Here is a 17,750-nt window from a genome sequence, read left to right on the forward strand (position 1 = left end):
TCGAACAAAGTTTGCCTTCGGGAGTAACAGTACTAGTGACTATTAAATGACAGAGTAATGGAAACACTTGAATAATATTATTTAAAACAGAGTTACCTTAAGCTATTCTGAACGTTTTCAAGGTTTTGACACTTGCCAACAAATACTCCTTTCCGACAGAAAGAGAAGAACATCTTCTTTTGTTAATACTCGTCAATTATCAATTACAATAAAAATCAAATCGCATAGGGAATATTTAAAGTCAAGCAAATAATATACTTGAGAAAAGGGCCAAATACTAGTGGCCGTTCATATAAATGTCGCCTGCTCTTAGAGATTATCGAAAAATCGGTACCGTACGAGTACTTTTTTTGTATACGCACCCACCTAGCCGAATGTTTTCGACTCTGTTACGCGAGCCGACTGCCCTTATTACCCGTAAGGGAGTTCTCCTAAATAGAACGAGAGAATATGTCCTTCGTTTGTTCTAATATTCTGTGCTATGCACCGAAAGCTAGAGGTGCTAGTAAACATCTGAAAATCACAGCCGTTAAATTCAGGTGTCTTCGGCAGGCTGTTTAATGAACTTGGTAAGGCAAGTTGAACGTTACGTCGACTGCTAAAAGGTTCAACGTCTATATATGTATACAGCAATATAATATAAGTACTTACGGGAATATCCAAATTAATGTCGCAGTGATGCTACAAGTGGAGCATAGTTTAATGCCTGCTCGTTCGGAATTTCGAACAGGCGGAGCATCTGTGTAGAGCCGGTGACGCCATATCATATCTTATCAAACACCTGTGATGTGTTCAAATCTCCTCGTCAGTGACGAGAAGATAATGACGCGAGGGCTTCCGACTAAGGAGCAGGAACGTTGTAACGTTTTGGTAAACTTTGGCACAAACATACGCCAAATAGTAGCATTTCGTGTGCGTTTCTGCAGAAACGGGATTGTCAGCTCTGTCCATTATGCGAGGTCCCTGCTTGTTGGCTAGTGAAAGCGTCTGTACGAGTTGTCGTCGATGGTACTACACTTTCAGGCCGATATATCATAAACGCAATGGTTAAGTCACTCTGTGCTCTCCGTTTTAGATGGCTAGCTACGAAATCAAGATAACATCGTGCTTAAAAACGTCCTCTAACTCTCCTACGACCTCCATCATTGATTAGCTTTCTCATATGCTTTGAAGAATGGTCCTTTCGGCCTGTCTACAAATTGTGACAGAATTACTATGTGATTAGGGAAACTCCGCTGATCAAAAGCTAACGTAAACTGTGTTTACTGTTTAGGTTCGTTCTGTCTACTCTAGATAATTAGCCATTAAAGAAGGTGATATTTAGACATGTGAGAACTGGCCTTTGGACTCAAAACGTACACAATGGGCAGTTAGCAGCTATAATTGGGGCGTGCATATTCGTTATAATTATTCCTTGTATAAAACAGTCGATCCTTTCCTGGCAAACCTGTCATCTGAAGTATGACGCTGACGTTGCATGCACGTGTAAAGATCCATACTTCCTGGAAACTTATTTTTCTCCGTGGTTCACTACGTGCCTGATCATATTACGGTTAAGGATTTCCCGTGAGAGTGCCACGTTTTGGATGAACTGAGAACAGATTATTTATGAGGCTCGGAATATGGCAGCTTAATTAACGGTATTAAACTACTGTGCATCTGAGTTTAGACTGAATTTAACTACATTTTCTTGTCCTGGTAAAATGCGTATAAGGAGGCAAGGCGTCGGGGCTGCCTTGCAGACAAAAAACGATTTGTTATGGGTAAAAAATACAAAATTGTGATAGAAATCGAGGGAAGGTGAAATAGTAATTTGTGATTTCTATGACAGAGAGAAACAGAATGTAAATGTCAATTTTGTGTCTAAGAGACGAACCGTGAGTCGTCGGAAACGTACGTACATCAGCGTATACTTTCAATGCATTTTTAGTACGGTTCATAATAGTTAACCCAGTGATCCCAGGCTGCGGGGGTCCAACGAAATACGTCAGGTACAATCAATCTGATTCTCAATTCCTAACAAATTTCGCTAGCTCCCTGTCTTTCAAGTAGTACGGGTATTCCACTCCACTCCACACTGGGTAAACTCCAAATGCATCGTCCAGCGTCTCTGTCGAATAGCCTGAGATCGTTGTTGAAATTGCGTTTGGTTTCGAATGGTCTGATCTCCGCAACATAAAACGGACAGCAGTCTTTGCTTGCTAGTGGCGGCCATATTGGCGTACGCTACCCCGTTGCTGATTTGAAGCAGGTTACGTGTCATCCACGGTCCATGTCAAACTAATTAAATTTACTGCGGCTTTTAGAACCTTTAGTAATTTTTCATGTTTTAAACTCGGCCTTCATAGTTGTTTAAGGCTTTTCGTGCTCCAGTGACAATTTGCTGTCATTTCATGAGTCAAGGAACAAATGCGTCCTTTGTTTGCCGAATGTGCTTGATCCGTGTTATTTATTACCCACGGAATTAATTAATAGTAAATTATATATTATGTCTGGTACTAATGCGTGCATTTTACTGTATTTTTAGACCACTCGAAACATAAGTCTGTGTTAAGATTTCAGTGGGCTTATATACACGTAACATTACTTATTCACACAGATTAGATAGGATTTATCTGTCACTAACCGGACACAAACCGGTGACGCCCTGAACTCTCTAAGCCCAACTTGCGTTGGTCCATTGAACTCCAGGCGTAATTTCTGACAAAAAAAAAAAAGTAATTTCAAACTACGTATTATCAGACTGTGGCATGCAATAGCTTCTGCGGTGCATTGCGAGCAGGTGTTTGTGGGTCTAATGTCTCTGATCTGACGGCAAAAAAACTATTTTCTTGCATTACAGGTAAGTGACAATGCGATCCTATGAATATTTTTTGCATCTTTGCAATCCTGTAAAATCGAACTGACCCAACAGGCAGAAATAGGTAAAACAGTACGGTTCGGAGGAGCCTTTATTTTAATAAACCAACTGGCGTAGTTAAACGGGTTCAGACATTTTGTGAAGCGTGGTATATATAGGCGTTGATGAACAATTATAATAATTGTTATCATTACGGGCATAACGCTGGTTTAGAAGCGGCCAGAGTCATCTGCTCTTGTATATGAAACAATATTCTGTACAACATTCCGTTACTGAATATGTGTGGTACATTAATTAATTATATATTATTATATTACGCTAATTAAATATATAATACTTATATTTTATTAATTCTGTGGCTTTATACGCTTTAAGGCGAGGCAACAAAATAGGTCTGTGAGAGCTGTTTGCCCATATCCACACAGTCTAATTATCTAAAAACACAGAAGATATCCCGTGACCTTCATAGCCGTATATACACGTTAGATGAACACAATTACAAAACGAGAAGTGCTGGGAACTAACGATTATTAATCAATAAAAAACAGATAGGCTTATAATAAATTGCAATATTATTTATAATGCCAAATTTAGTTTAGGAAAAATGTCTCACTGCATTCCTATCTACGATGTGCGTTAAATATGCAACTTAGCCAGATCAGTTTCGCATGTTTATCCTTCGTTTACCGGCTTTTCTAGCGGATTTTATAAATTATTATACTGATTTTTTAATTGTTACAGTTATCTTCCATGCCTTTTCATTTCAGCGTTAGTCTTTGTTTCCTGATACGATTACCTACGTATTTCGGCTGTCAGCCTGACCAGAATTTTCGCTGTTCCAACAGAGCTGGTCAACTGGGGACCCTTGTCTAGCGTTTCACAGTTTAGCCATTCGTTTCATCCTCTCACACGCCGGACTCGGTTTCCGTTTTGCCGTTGTCATTCACAAACAACAACTAGATCAGTTGTGGTTAATTCCGATCGAGCGTTACCGCATTAGCGTCATATCCGTATTATAGTATTCATATTATAATATAATACCATAGTATTAATGAACATCGTATAATACGCATCGAACGCTATCGTTCGCACGGCCTGTATTGTTGACAACTGACCCTGTCGTCACTCATCTTCGCCTGCACGGAAATTGCGCGTGAACTCCGTGTCACCCCTTATTGTCCTAGAGACATTTCTACACTGCTGACGGCGCTGTTTCTCGGCACAGTAATGTCGTGACGGTGGCAATGGATGCGGCCAGCCATCGAGCGCAGACACACACACACAGACACACACACACACACACACACGCACACGCACATATACGCACGCGCGGACACGCAGCGACTCATTCGAGTCAGAAAAGATCAGGAGATGGCAGAAAAGCAACGAAAGGAGAGGATCATAGAATGAAGCAGCAGCAGCGGCATCATCGCAGCGGCGGCTCCGCCGGGGCGCAAACGCCGCCGGCAGAGACAGACCATCCCCAGCGGAGAGCGAAGTCGAGCGATGGCTGCTTGGAGTTACGATGTCGGTTGAAGCTGATTCGCTCTGGCTGCCGCTGCCGCTACTGCTGTTGTTATTGCAGCAGGAGCCTTCATTCGTGCGTCTGTGTGTGTGTCTGATATAGCCGGCGTTCGGTTCGACGTTCGGGGCCTGGTCGGATGCTGCGAATTTGTTGCTTGCGGCTGTAACAGCAATAGCACCGCTGAAGCGATAGAACGAGCCACAACAGCGAGCCGCGCTGCGGCTGCCGCCTCTGCCTTTGATTACCTGCACTTACCGCGCTGATGCTCGACCGGCTGATGCTCTTTTGAGGGTCCGTGCTCCGAGGGTCTGTTGGCTAGCTGGTTTATTTGCCTGGCTCCATCGTCGACGGCGACGACGCACTCCTCGTTGAGCGTTATGCTCTTCGTCAACTTGGCAGTGCGCTGCATCGCTTTCCGTAGACAGAACGCACCAATCGCGCCTTGCCATCAGATCAGATGAACAGGTAGACCGATAGACATCGCTGCAGGACCTTCTTCCAGGTGGCATCGCTGCCATAACCAAGAAATCACTCGGTCTGGCAGAAACGGCGGCAGCTTCTTGAAAGGAAAGCTGTTAGCGGCGTTGCCAAACTGTGGATTGCCTTTAGGTGTTACCACTCACTTCCATGTCGGCGAAAAAAAAAGACAAAATCCAGCCGGCGGTAACCGGGCTAGAACTATTTGTTGATGGTGGTTTGTCGCGTAGTTATATGGTTGGCAGCGCAAGATAGGAAAAACAACTAGAAGTATCTTTCTTGCGTCACCTCGAATCCTTCTTCTGGAGCAGCAGGCAACGCTGAACGGCAAAGATCAGGCGGATCCTAACGCCGCTCGAACATAGGCCAAGGTTCGAAGAGAAAGAAACCAACTTCAATTCTCGTATCAGGTCTCGCCTAACAGTCGTCAGAGTAAGTGAGGTTTTTTGTCTCAACTTTCTCGTTGGCGTCTACTCGAATCTCTACTTCGACGGCTTTTGTCAGTGCACTAGTGAGAATACAGCCCCACGTTTTTATCGTTGGAAAATGGCGCATTGCACTGCGTCACGTTATATTGCTACATCTGTATTCGGTTTATCGTGTGCAGTGTGAAGTCTGCGTCGAACTTCCAAGTAGAAAAATACAAACGGAAAAAAATAGTTTCGTTAATCAAAAAGAGCGCTTGGCTTATGTAGAATTACGGTGAATAGATTATTGGGTTGCTTCATCACCGTCGCTTCCGAGTTAGCGTTTGGTTTGGGTCGAGAGACTCCTTGAAAGGACGTTGGAAAAATTTACACATATAGCGAAAGTTTTCTATGAGCTAAGTGGCCCCATCAAGAGACCGTTGAAATGTATGGCCGTTACAAGATGACAGTGATTTCGTTGATCCATTGTTGATTGTTACCTCCATTGATCATGGCATTCACCGTGGTGATTTGGTGATAAGTTCGTTGGAGCGTGTGATGCATAAACGGATACATCATTTACGCGCTATCGACAACCGCCGCCACGTCATTTATTGAAGACGAAAACGGTTCGCGATGCTGATCTCGATGGATAATACTCAACCTCACGTGGAGCCCGCACTTCATAATGAATCGGTTAGATTTTTGTCTTATTGTATTATTCGGTATATTCGACTTGTTTATTGTGCAGGGGAGTGCACGTATTTTTATACAGTATGAGTATTTTTATGAGTTCGATAGATATTATAAATCTATAAAAATAATTAGGTGCACAAAAATTAAAGGAACAAAGATAGCTGACGTTGAGTAGTAGAATTATGAATTGTACATCAGTGTACAGCCCATTTGCGAGTTACTAGAACCACACTGTTTTACCTTGTAAGTAATGTTTATTTTTTATGGAGACCAACGACGGAAAAACGTAATACTGAATATTTTCTAGTTCAATTCAGCCGAACTGCAGAAGCAAATATAAAATTAGGTATGGTTAATGTAATATAATTAGCCCACTCATTCGAATAAGGCGTAACGAAGCCGGCGATAAGAATTTGTCCATTTACAGATGCATTAATCCGCAATAACAAAGGATTAACCAGCTTTTCGTTTTTACTGGGACGTAAAACTTTAATATTTTAGTTCATTGTATATATATCTATATATACAGATAGATATGTACTTGTTTATTGTTGAACTACAACTAACCAATGGCCATGGTTAGGGTACCTCTCTCTTTGACGCACGTTCTCCCTAAAGGAATTTTCTTAGAAGACTGACTGGTCCAATTTTTGCTTGAGACGTCACGTACTTGCACACTTCAGATCGCCGCTGAGCTTTAGCCTAACGGGGGGTGGGGGTGGGGGTGGGGTAGGCGCATAGGTGCTATGAGGTCAACACAAAGTCATTCTTTCGGTAGCAATGATCTGTATTTCAACTTATCACAAGTGTCAACATTGCCTTGCCCACCTTCAATATTCACGTAACTTCGACAGTACGAAAGGCTGACAGGAAGTTGATAGAAGCAGATATATTCACGAACTTCCAGTAAGTTTCATACACTTTACAGTACAGTAGTAATTTGTGCATTGAAATACCATCAATTGTCAGCAGTAGCCGTCGACCTTGGCGGAAGGTCACAGTAGACTAAGGAGAAGATGGGAATTCAAGCGGAAGGAAGGGGGCTAAAAAGGGATACGACGGCATTTACAATGAGCGTCTCTTTCTCTAAACCTCCAGCTTAGTTTGTCCTAGGAGCGCCTAGCCGTTGTTCGGAATGTGACAAGCGACTGACCGATGCGACAAACGGTCCGTCCCCCGTACGGTTCAATGTGAAGCGTATTGAATTTGATTAGAAATGATAGTAAGTAAAAATATCAAGCATCGAAGTAACCTAAGAACCCCTTATAATGAGTATCTATTTGCTTTTCTGGCAACCAAATATGTCAGATATTATCGAGATTTATTGTTGTTCTATTAACGGCAAACGTACGATACATTTGGTTCGATGAATGTCACAGTTGGTAGATCATGGGATGAAATGATGTACGGCCGTCCACAAGTAGTTCTCGTAATTTTGCAGCGACCAAGTCAACAATAACCAAATGTCATTTTGGGCATGCCCAGTTTTGATGATAAGATTGCGCCCGAAGTGAAGTTGAAACAGATGAGTCACTGAATAACGTCCGTAATAAAACAGTCGAGGTAAACCTGGAGGTCACAAGCAGTGTTTTTTGTCTGTCGGCAATAGGTTCCACAAAACGAGCGGTGCTAAACCCCTCGAGCTGAACGACACGTTACGAATTGCTGTTTTGATTCATGTTTGGCGAAAACGTATAACAAACCGAGGATAGAGTAAAATATGTAATTATTATTATGTGTAAAATTTTTCAACTGGAAGTAATCAGTGGCCAGTTCTCTACTACCGGTGTTGCTTGCCCTGATTGTTGTGCCTAGAAGTGGTTGATCTTTTCCTATTCGATCCTGATCGACCTATTCTACACACATCTTTGCTTTGACCTTATATGACGTTTAATGTATGATTTGACACGTTCCTTGCTCATGTCATTCGGCGCTAGAAACAACAAGCTTGCCAACTGTCGTCAGTATCATCTAAAGCTTTTGCTTTGGCTCTGCTCTCGGCAGGGGAGTGCTGGTGTTTCTGTATCTCCTGCGGGAGAGCAGAAATAATCGTCGGCTTGATGGTGACTCATGGGTTGCTTCGTATCGGTTGAGTAGGCATCATCATGGTCACCACAGCACGAGGCACTGTTGTTTACAACATTTGTAGTTCGGCCTTTTCTGGTTCGATCTATCCGCCCGTTTGTCCCTGTATCGTTTATTTCGTCTTTGTTCTGTTCATCCGACTTCGTCGTAAATATAACTGCCTTTCATAAGACTGCCTGACACTCTGTGCACTGTGCGCGCTGTATACGCAAGGCCTGCTGCTTCGCCTATGAAGAAAAAGTAGGCCTAGACCTCCATCAAATCAGTGTCGCATTCACACACGTGTAGACGTTATATACCGCTAGATAAAACGTGAGATGTAAGGACGTCCGCAGGCGTCATCGATCTGGAGACCACGTGGGGCAACACTGATAGATCGAGCAAACGCTGAATCGCTTGAGGCACAGTGGTTCAGTTTTTACGCGTTCCGACGTCTTTACAGCTACATAAGTAAAATCGTAATATAGCACTGGCCATAATGTGGTTGTGTAAAGCGTGCTGTACGACACTAAAACGCCTACGTCCATGGTTGATGTTGTCGTTGTTTCATTGCTGAGACTGACTGCATTCGAAAAGCGGACCAGAATCGAAGTTATAGTTTAAAAGGGCTTAATAGCGCCGCGTTGTTTCTACAACGATCTGTTTGTCCTAGTGGCTGGCCTAGGGTTATTTCTCGTGACCATTGTACACAGCTGAATGTTAATCGACTATGCTGATGATATTCCGGAGAAGCTGATGGCGCCGCCGAGTTAGCCTTAACAGCGATAGCTGTGACGATTGATGTCACAGGGATAAAGCAGAAGTTTGATTGGAAGATTCGTTTACGTACGTCACAATCTGTCGGTGGAACGGGTCACGCACGGCTGTCTTCTGCCAATTGGTTTATTGAGGCGGGCCGTTAAATTTAACGGTATCTTAGAACATGGAAATGGTGACATAATCACATGTTCGCTAATTTATGGAGATGGTTTCAGTTAGTTTAGTGCAATGGAAAGACCCCCGATGCCACGTCTATAGATAATACAAAATGTATGCATAGAACAGATTTTAAACAATAACAAAGCCCTGCTATATGCCAATGCAATGATTTATAACCCTTCATAGCACGAATTGTGCATTGTAGTTTGAGAGCATACGACAATGGCCTTGTGGGGGTGCATCGTCACACAGTAGGATACTTTTTGCTTTCGTAGTTCTTTATATTTTACTTCATATAGATATACATGCCAGTAGGATTGACTTCAAAATTTTCAGTTGTCTTCTTTGCAAAGCACAATAGGCATCTGGATAACTTGCAGATTTCAGCGTCCGATTTTAGCTCGAGCTGAAGCCCCAGACGAGGTACATAAGTAGACAGGTAATGAATAGCACGTTAATCGCTCAGGGCTTAATTGCTTGTCCGACTTCCGAGTGTTTGAAATTATTGCTTCTAACTTAAACTAGTAATTCAAGCTGAATGTCACCTAAGTTCTACCGAACAGAATATTTGACACTTACCTTTACAACAGATCTAGTAAGTACAATATTTCCTTCACCTTCACGCTATCGTGAGCTGTAATCTAACAATAATACATTTACATTTTAAACGGTCCAAAGGTGAAAATCTGTAAAGTAGTCAGTCAATGGGATCATCGACCGGTCTGAACGTGCATTCGGGGGTGGGAGAGAATGGTGGGGCGATGTAGGGGAAAAGCTGTCGATCAAAGCTGACCGTACTACCTATAAACAGCGAGTTTTCTTGCTCGGTCTTCAGACTGGTCGTTGACGTTGCATGTTGCTTTCCGGGCTTGGCCTAGACCAGACAAACAACGATGCTTAGGTCTGATCATTGTGAGCAGCGAGCTGCCGCTGCCGCTTATTGGCCTCTCGTCGCTCGCTTCTTGTCAATCGATTTGGAGCTGTCAAGTATATATATATATATATATATATATATATATATATAGCCACTGAAGTATTTCGATGATTTGCGGTTAGGATCACAAGTTTGCGAATCGTCGTTGGTTGCCCGATATAGTAGCATAGCAACACTATTAACCTCCGTGATGCTATTGTCAGGCACGACACACATATATGTATATATCATCTCGAGCCATGAACACAGGAGCTCTGCAAATTGAATGAGTTATCTGAAAATGAGACTATGGCCATAAATGAGAGCTTCGAAACTAGTACCGGTATGACTTCGACCAGTATATTTCTACAGGCGCGGTTTTCTTGACCATTACGCGCATTGTGTGGATCGGACGAGGCTATGAGCTATACACACAGATAGAAAAAAATAATATGTCCAAATAACAGACGGCTACAGAGGCATCAATCGAACAAAGCTGACGGAGAGGACATTCTGACATACAGCAAAAAACAATAACAAACAGAAAACGATTTAGAGCAATAGTGACATATCAAGACCCGAGCTTGTTGAACTCGAAACATATTAGTATTAAACGAGCTGTTTAACTGTTGCTAATTTCTGTTCAAGGTTCGAGTGAAAACTATCACAGTTTTTCCTCTTTAGGGAAAATGATAGCAAGATAAAAAAAAAAAAAATATATATATATATATATATCGAAATGTGGAAAAAAAACTTTTAGCATATTCATTTTCGCCTATAATATAAGCCCCTCGTGCGCTTCACATGTGATTCTGCTCTCTTTTACAAGGCTGTGTGGTCCCATCTTATCGAATACTCTGCTAAACTTCATAGCCTGTTAGCTGATGGCCAGCTAAACCAATAAAATAACGTTTTGTTTGAACGAGGCACCACAATACAGTTACGTCAACGTGATAGACTAGCAAGTCTATAATGTATGGATGTACATCGTCAGGTCAGGTACTCAACGGAAAGAATTGCTATATCAAAACGAAGCAAGAATAGGCGTTTAGCAGCTGCTTAAACGCACCTATCAATAACGTGAAGCGTCCTCGAAGGAGCGATCAATAACAAGGATGTTTATTTTGTTTAGATCTCTCTATCAGCAGGACAACCGAATTGATTCGAAATAAAGGTTGACTTTCGTGACTATACATCAACATAATTGACACAATCTATAGCTAGCTATCAAGACCTGCCTGCGACGAGTCAATTCGCAAACAATGGCGCACCAAGTGATAGGACAAAGGCTCGAGCTGCGATCGGATCCCATTAGAAAGAAACACGTCGAGGATCTCAACAAGGGAAGCAAACGAGTGGCCTCTCGTGACCAAATGACGTAACGCGCCGAGCGGCGTGTAGAACTGAAACAAATTTCAGCTAAGCAGGTATACGCAGATACCCTCAACAGAGGATGAAAAACTGATATAATCCATCGAAAGATTAACCTTCTCGATGAGCGCTCTTTTCGCCCGTCGCCTCGGGCTTTCGCAGGAGTAGAAGTTCTAAACGAGTCCCAGAATATTTTGTCGACGAGCAGGTCTGCTAGCCTTATCTTAATGAACGACTGACCGCCTGAATCGCCGATGAATCTGACAGAAATGCTATTGAGACATTGACTAATTTGGAAAATAGAAAAAAATACGATTTTGTGGGTTTTAAAAAGTCATGAGCGCTTGCGTCCGTCGACACCTAATGGTCCTGGCTGAACGTTTTAACTTCAGCGCACGTATCAATTTGACCCTTTCTCGAATCAACTGGCTATTGGGGCGTCAGACATCGGCACCGTAGATGGAACCGCTACTGAGAACGGAAACGCTTTAGGGTCACTGTTTACCAGACAGCGCTAATTCAGCTTCCCATGCTATTCATTAAAGTAGAGGGTCTTCAATATCAGCTATTAATAACGGTATAAATAGTGTTTTTAGATAGTCTGGGTCTGTTGGTACAGGATTGGGCCAGCACGACTGTCGGTCAGAAGAATGCGCTGCGCGACCGAAACAATTGGCTTAACTGATGCGGTTGTATAGTGAGCTATTCCCTGCCAAAAAGTGGTCATCGAGCTTCTTAATTGGAGGTTCTAACAATTGATGTTACGAGAACAATAGCCCAATAATGGGAAATGCCAATTTGAAATTTCGCAACATGGAAAGTTGATACGTGTTTATAGCATGATAGAGCTCACGAGTTTAGCTATGCCTGACCATACGGCTTAATTTGTAACAAAGTTACATATTATGAAAACGATTATATAAATACTGTAGATTTATTTTCTGATAGCTGAGACTAACAGCGACAGCTTTTTTTTTTTTCTAAACTGACACACATACGTATTTGGCCTAGCTGAAAGCTCAGTTCGTCAATAACGACGAAAAAAGTCTGGCTCAGAATCACTATTTCTGAACAAAAGTTTTGGTCAAAAACGATAACGATACTTCTTTTGAGTTTCAATGTAAGGGGCGTCAAATCTAAAGTAAACCCAACGCCTTTGCCCCTCTTCCTTCTCCGTCTCGTTTTATGCAAAGACAACTGCTTTATTTGATAGTTTTCAAAGCGAAATCGAACGCGCCGGGGAGATGCCACCTGCCTAGGCGGTTTTGTTGGGGGGAATTGTTTAGCGTTAACCTGCTACTGAGCAGCGCGATATGCGCTAGCCCGTTAACTGCCGTCTCTAGAGAAGAACGGTGTTATTTCTGTGTAAACCATGCGTTTTGTGGGCAGATGCTATTATAAGCAACGGCAGTGCTGTCGGCCCGATCCACGTTGATTCTGACTGCCGACGTGACGCTTGCCTAGTTCGCTGGCATCCTTTCGATTCTCTCATGGCTGAACGATTATAATTAGTGATATCCTGTTAGCAATTACCATAACAGTTATTCGGCCGGCGCCCAGGTTTCTCAGCCGCGTTCAGGCTTAACCTATCGTTCAGACCCGGCACGCTTGCGGTGTTCCCTTGTGATTACTTACTTTCGCTACCAGTGAATAGAGTCCGTTTTGGTTCCTTTGACTCTGGGTGTCGTAACCAGAACTGTAATGTATCTACGCAGATTCAATTTATCGGAGCTTCAGCTTTGTTGGTCGTGGTGCTGAAGATGACGGAGGCAACGACGACACGAGATGCTGCTACTGCTGCTGCTCCCTGCGGAGGAAAGTCGATGAGCAATGCTCTTTTTCGCGCCACACTCAGAATCCTACAGACTCGCCCCGTATTTAGTGCATCACAAGTAGAACTCACCGCAACAGTAGCAGTACATCCGACGGCGACAGCGACAAAAGAACGGCAAAGGGCACTTTTATCAGTCGTTGGCAAGGACGGTGGTCGTTGGTTCTCTGGACGGCAGTCGTCCCTTGGTTGAGTCGTCGGTCGGTCCGACTCGCTCGGATCTATCTATCTATCTATTGCTTGTTTCTGTTCGCGAAACTTTTTACTCAAATACACACGACTATCTGGAGGGCTAGATACTGCTTTCTGTGAGTCGTTTATAGACTGGGTCGGGCTGCACTGCCGTTGCAGTGATAGTTGTTTTTCTCGAAGCTTCTTGAAGATCTTAGATCTTGTAGCGGTATCTTGTCGTGATCAGCGGGGAGTTAGCGAGGTCATTTTAAGAGGGGTACTAAAAATTCGTGGTGTGATAACCGCGGTTTGATCTGATCCAGTCAACAAAAATATACAACAGCGAGCACGCAGAAAATAGATAGAAGTGCGAAGCATTTGTTTCCCTCGCTTCGGCGGCCGAGCCGCACAGAGAAAAGCTTACGCAGGAAAGACCCGCGACTTACCCATACGAGGAAGCTAAAGTTAAGGCAAAAAAAAAAAAACAGTTTTTTTCCATCTATACGAGACAACGTGTGTTTCTGTCAAACGTCCTGCTTGTGTAGGTGGAGCAAGCATAACGAAATGGTCCATGACAAGATGCCACATAGATACGTGTGCCGGCGGATATGCGTCGAGCTGCTTCCGAGAACCGGCTTCTATAACTGTATATGAATATGTAGAACGTTTTTTGTTCGCCTTAAAATTTGCTAGTCACGTGGACCAAAACGGGACGAATAGATGGGAGGTGAAAGACGGATTCGGAGCCCAAAAGCAAAATGAAAGTAACAACAGACAAATCAATCACTCGCCCGTTATCTGGGGTGTTTCATGCTTGGCGAGATGCAGTCGCCATAAGAAGTAGGCAAATATTTAGGTCTACTATTCATTGGTAAGAAGTGGTCCTCTGACCGTTCCAGAGGCTACAGTTCTTGCCACGATCATTTCTGTCCGACTATAGTTAATACTACAACTAGAACCTTTGCTGCTTGACAATTATCACAGCAGTAACTTAATGATTTTTCCATATAGCACAGTTTGTTCTCGAATTATTTTGCAGTAGTAATAAGTGAACTAGATGGAGTTTTGGTTTGTTCAAATCAGGTCAGCTAATCGGCTAAATCAGAGTTATCGTTTATCCTTGAAACGTTGTAGAAGTTGCGTACGGAACTTGGCAGTACACAGTCTTCCGCTCGGCTACTGACTGATTATTGATAATGAATGGGACGTCGTGTAAAGTTGGGCTTCTTAACGTGAAGATCAGCTTAAACGCTGTAGAATGAGCGTTTTAAGAGAAAGTATTTGAATCGAGTTTTAATTTATCTATTATCTATTAAGATGACGAAGATTTATTGCTTCCATAGTCCATGACATATATAGCGCTTTGAAATACATAGATTTGCACAGTTCAGACATTCATGTTGATTACGGTCCTACTAAGGTTCTTTTATCGAGTAGTTGCTTTTCATCTAGTGCAAATAGTCAGGGAGTTTACGAAGACGATTAAATGTTTCCGATACGAGCAGGCCGTACAGAAACTTAGACGCATGGGTTGGCCTAAACGGTTAAGTTATTATCCTCGTGCTGTACCGTTCTCTACATTAAACCCATCTGTCCTATTTGATTCTGTTCGAGGCACCAGGTAGTGAGGATTCGTCGCTCTAAACGGAACTGTTTTTTTGCGATATATATATATATATATATATATATATATATATATATATATAGATATATTCCTGAAGAGTTAACACAATGGGACAGTGAACAAAGTAGAAGGAAGACTAACAACTGACATGGCCGTCTTCAACCAAATTCAATTCTAATTATGTAGTCGCTCATTGGATTCTCTTTTTCGTTGGTTCAAACAGCGTCGAGTGGCGAAAGGGCAAAGAAAAATTACGTCATGAACTGGCTTTTTTTTTCGCTGCTAGAACTCTCTTTTATTTTTTTTGTGTGTCTGTCTCCGTTTCCATAGCAGCGCGTGAAGCGAGGCACGAGTCTTTAGCCGGGTTCTTAGCATTATACACTCGTATCGAACCTATATGGTGAATATCTATCGAAAATTAGATCCGGTGACCGAGTAAGCAGGAAAATAAAGTACACTTGTTGTCAAATTTACATTTGTCAAAAAAACAAACGTTTTTTTTTACAAAAATACAATTTATCAAACTTCATTTAAAGTAGAAAAAAACCAAAGGGATCAGTCAACCGCGCATTAACTCACTGAAGAGAGCTTTAGCGTTTGGAGCCAAAGGATTGAATTTTTAATTCGGCTTTATACGCCGATTTTTCGGTATCCTAAGCGCAGAACTCTATCGTCTGAGCGATATAATAAATGATCTATGAACAGGATGTAAATGTTATTCAGGTTTTGCAGTGTTCGTTGTTAAAGTTGTTTAATTTATTATACCAACATATCGGTTTCGTTCAAGTGTGCAGCATATATATTTATGACGTCTAGTGCTTGTTGTAGTCCCGCTACGACACGTCCTGATGAGCAACACCGTTCACCTATCTTGGCCTCTACGAAACGGTTAAATAATCACCATTTTTATTTCAGAATTTTCTCTATATATTACCATAAGCCATATATTACTACAGGACTTTTTATTACTAGATGTACACCTACGTCTCTCTTCAAAATCCTATCATTGACCTATCCAAAATCCTATCATGGATCCTGATCGTCATTTGTATTCATCATGGAAGACCGTAATTTCATACGACTACAGGGTGGGTTACTCTGCCATTTTGTCGTATTGCACGAGACTTCAACTTTGCTGTGTTCACTCCGGACGCATCGTACTTCTCCAGGGCGTTGTATACCAGATATGTATATCCTGAGTATACCAGAAAAACAACAGCAGTGAAATTGGCGGTGTAATGGCATTTCATCATTTCCATCGTTAAGAACGATGGCGTTTTTCGTTGGCTCTCTGAGAGGAGGGAACGCTTAGCGCGTCCTGTGCCTGGGCGATCGTTTCATGGACTCCTTGTCGATTGGCGCCAGTGGATAGGGCGTCGGCTGGACGCTTCTTCACGTCGTTGTCTTTTTTCATTCTTTGGCTTTCTTGCCTGCCTGCTTCGTCTTCACTGCTCTATCTCCAAATGGCCAAGATTAACCGTCAAATAGCCAAGACAACCCTACCTACGTTCTTAGTTGGCCTCGCCTTGATGTTGATATTGGTCGGTTTCATCGCCCGGACCGAACTGTGGTGGTGCCGATGGCAATAATGTCTGGGGGCTAAATACGAGTTTGGGGTACGCCAGCTTATCGCATAGTTCCATAAAACCACAGTCAGCGCCAACCACCCTCACTTCAGCTGGTAATCAGGGCGAACAGTGAGTTTTGTCGGTTTCTCTGTTGTTCGAAGTCGTGAAGGATTCTGGAGTGCCAGGTCGGACTAACTAGAACCAGTCACCCGTAACCTGTTACATGCGTGCGTAAGGATAACGGTGAATTGGCCATCTCTATTGACCATTGACCATCTACAGCGCCCCGTAGCCAGTGAGAGATGCTGATCCATAGCATACGCGCTGTATAAATGTATAAACACTTGTGTATCTGCTTTGAGGTACTGGTAGAAAGGGTAGGGTCACCAAGTCACTCGTTCGTAGGTTTTTGTCTTGTGCTTTTTGATGCGATGATATTCCAATACAGGTCTTATACTTAAAAATTCAAACAGAAACATTACACAGATGTGCGTTCATTCGCTATAGCAAATACATGCTTAGACGATGCGTGTAACATCGGTGTGAAATGAGCAATTTTAGGAAAGCCGGCTGCTGACCACCTTTCCGTTTCCCGTCGTCACTAATTGGGCATAATAAACAGGCTGTGTTTGCTTTATAAACGGGTACAGCAGTTTGTCAGAGTATGTATATAGAAAAAGATAGACAAAAACAAGTAAATGCTAAGTTGCACGAAGGCAATGCTGAGCTGAAGTGGTAATAGCTAACGCGTTCTGTTCGTGGATGTCGACTTTATTGATAATGGACTTAAAGACAGTAGATGAATGAGTAATTAATTTAATAGTTATTTTGCTATGTGCTTACCCGTTATAACATACAGAGTAGTACATTATCGAAAAAGCTTCTGCACAGGTTACCATGTTATTGGCCAAAGTTCTAGGCAAGTTACACCAAGCAACAACAGCAGTGACGAGAAAAATTAGGCTAATATTAGTAGCAACTTTTCGAACGATCAATGAATGACGCGACCTGCTGTTGCTATTGTGCGTTGGCGTATCGTTCCTAGAACAACATGTTGGCCGCAGCTGTCCACCGGTCGTCGCGATTCGGACGCCGTTATCGCCAGGCCACCTCGAAGTGAATATCTGATCTTCGTCGTAGAAGAGTGGGAGAATCAGGACAACTTCACTCCATTGAGTGCCATTTCATCTAAAACAGTTCAGTCCTATTGACTCAGCCGTTCTCCCAGCAAAAACCAGAAGTGGACGTCTATTTTGATTGGCTTCCCTAGCGACCGATGAAAGCGATGCGACCCCTCATTCTCA

The 17,750-nt window shown here is 42.7% G+C and overlaps 1 protein-coding gene across 9 annotated transcripts in view; it reads left to right on the forward strand.

Annotated features, from left to right (window-relative positions):
• Nucleotides 1–17,750, forward strand: part of LOC111259178 (uncharacterized) — a 132,506-nt gene that overhangs the window by 18,789 nt on the left and 95,967 nt on the right. The window contains exon 1 of one of the 9 annotated variants that reach the window (XM_022830956.2): nt 5,636–5,965. The exons of the other annotated variants lie outside the window; for them this stretch is intronic. Coding sequence (XP_022686691.1) covers nt 5,906–5,965 — 60 coding nt within the window. The 5' untranslated portion in view covers nt 5,636–5,905. Of the gene's footprint in view, nt 1–5,635; nt 5,966–17,750 lie in introns of those variants that run through there. 9 annotated transcript variants of the gene reach the window in all.

Source organism: Varroa jacobsoni, unplaced genomic scaffold (genome assembly GCF_002532875.2).
Source record: "Varroa jacobsoni isolate VJ856 unplaced genomic scaffold, vjacob_1.0 scaffold_302, whole genome shotgun sequence".
In the NCBI taxonomy this organism is placed as follows: Eukaryota; Metazoa; Arthropoda; class Arachnida; order Mesostigmata; family Varroidae; genus Varroa; species Varroa jacobsoni.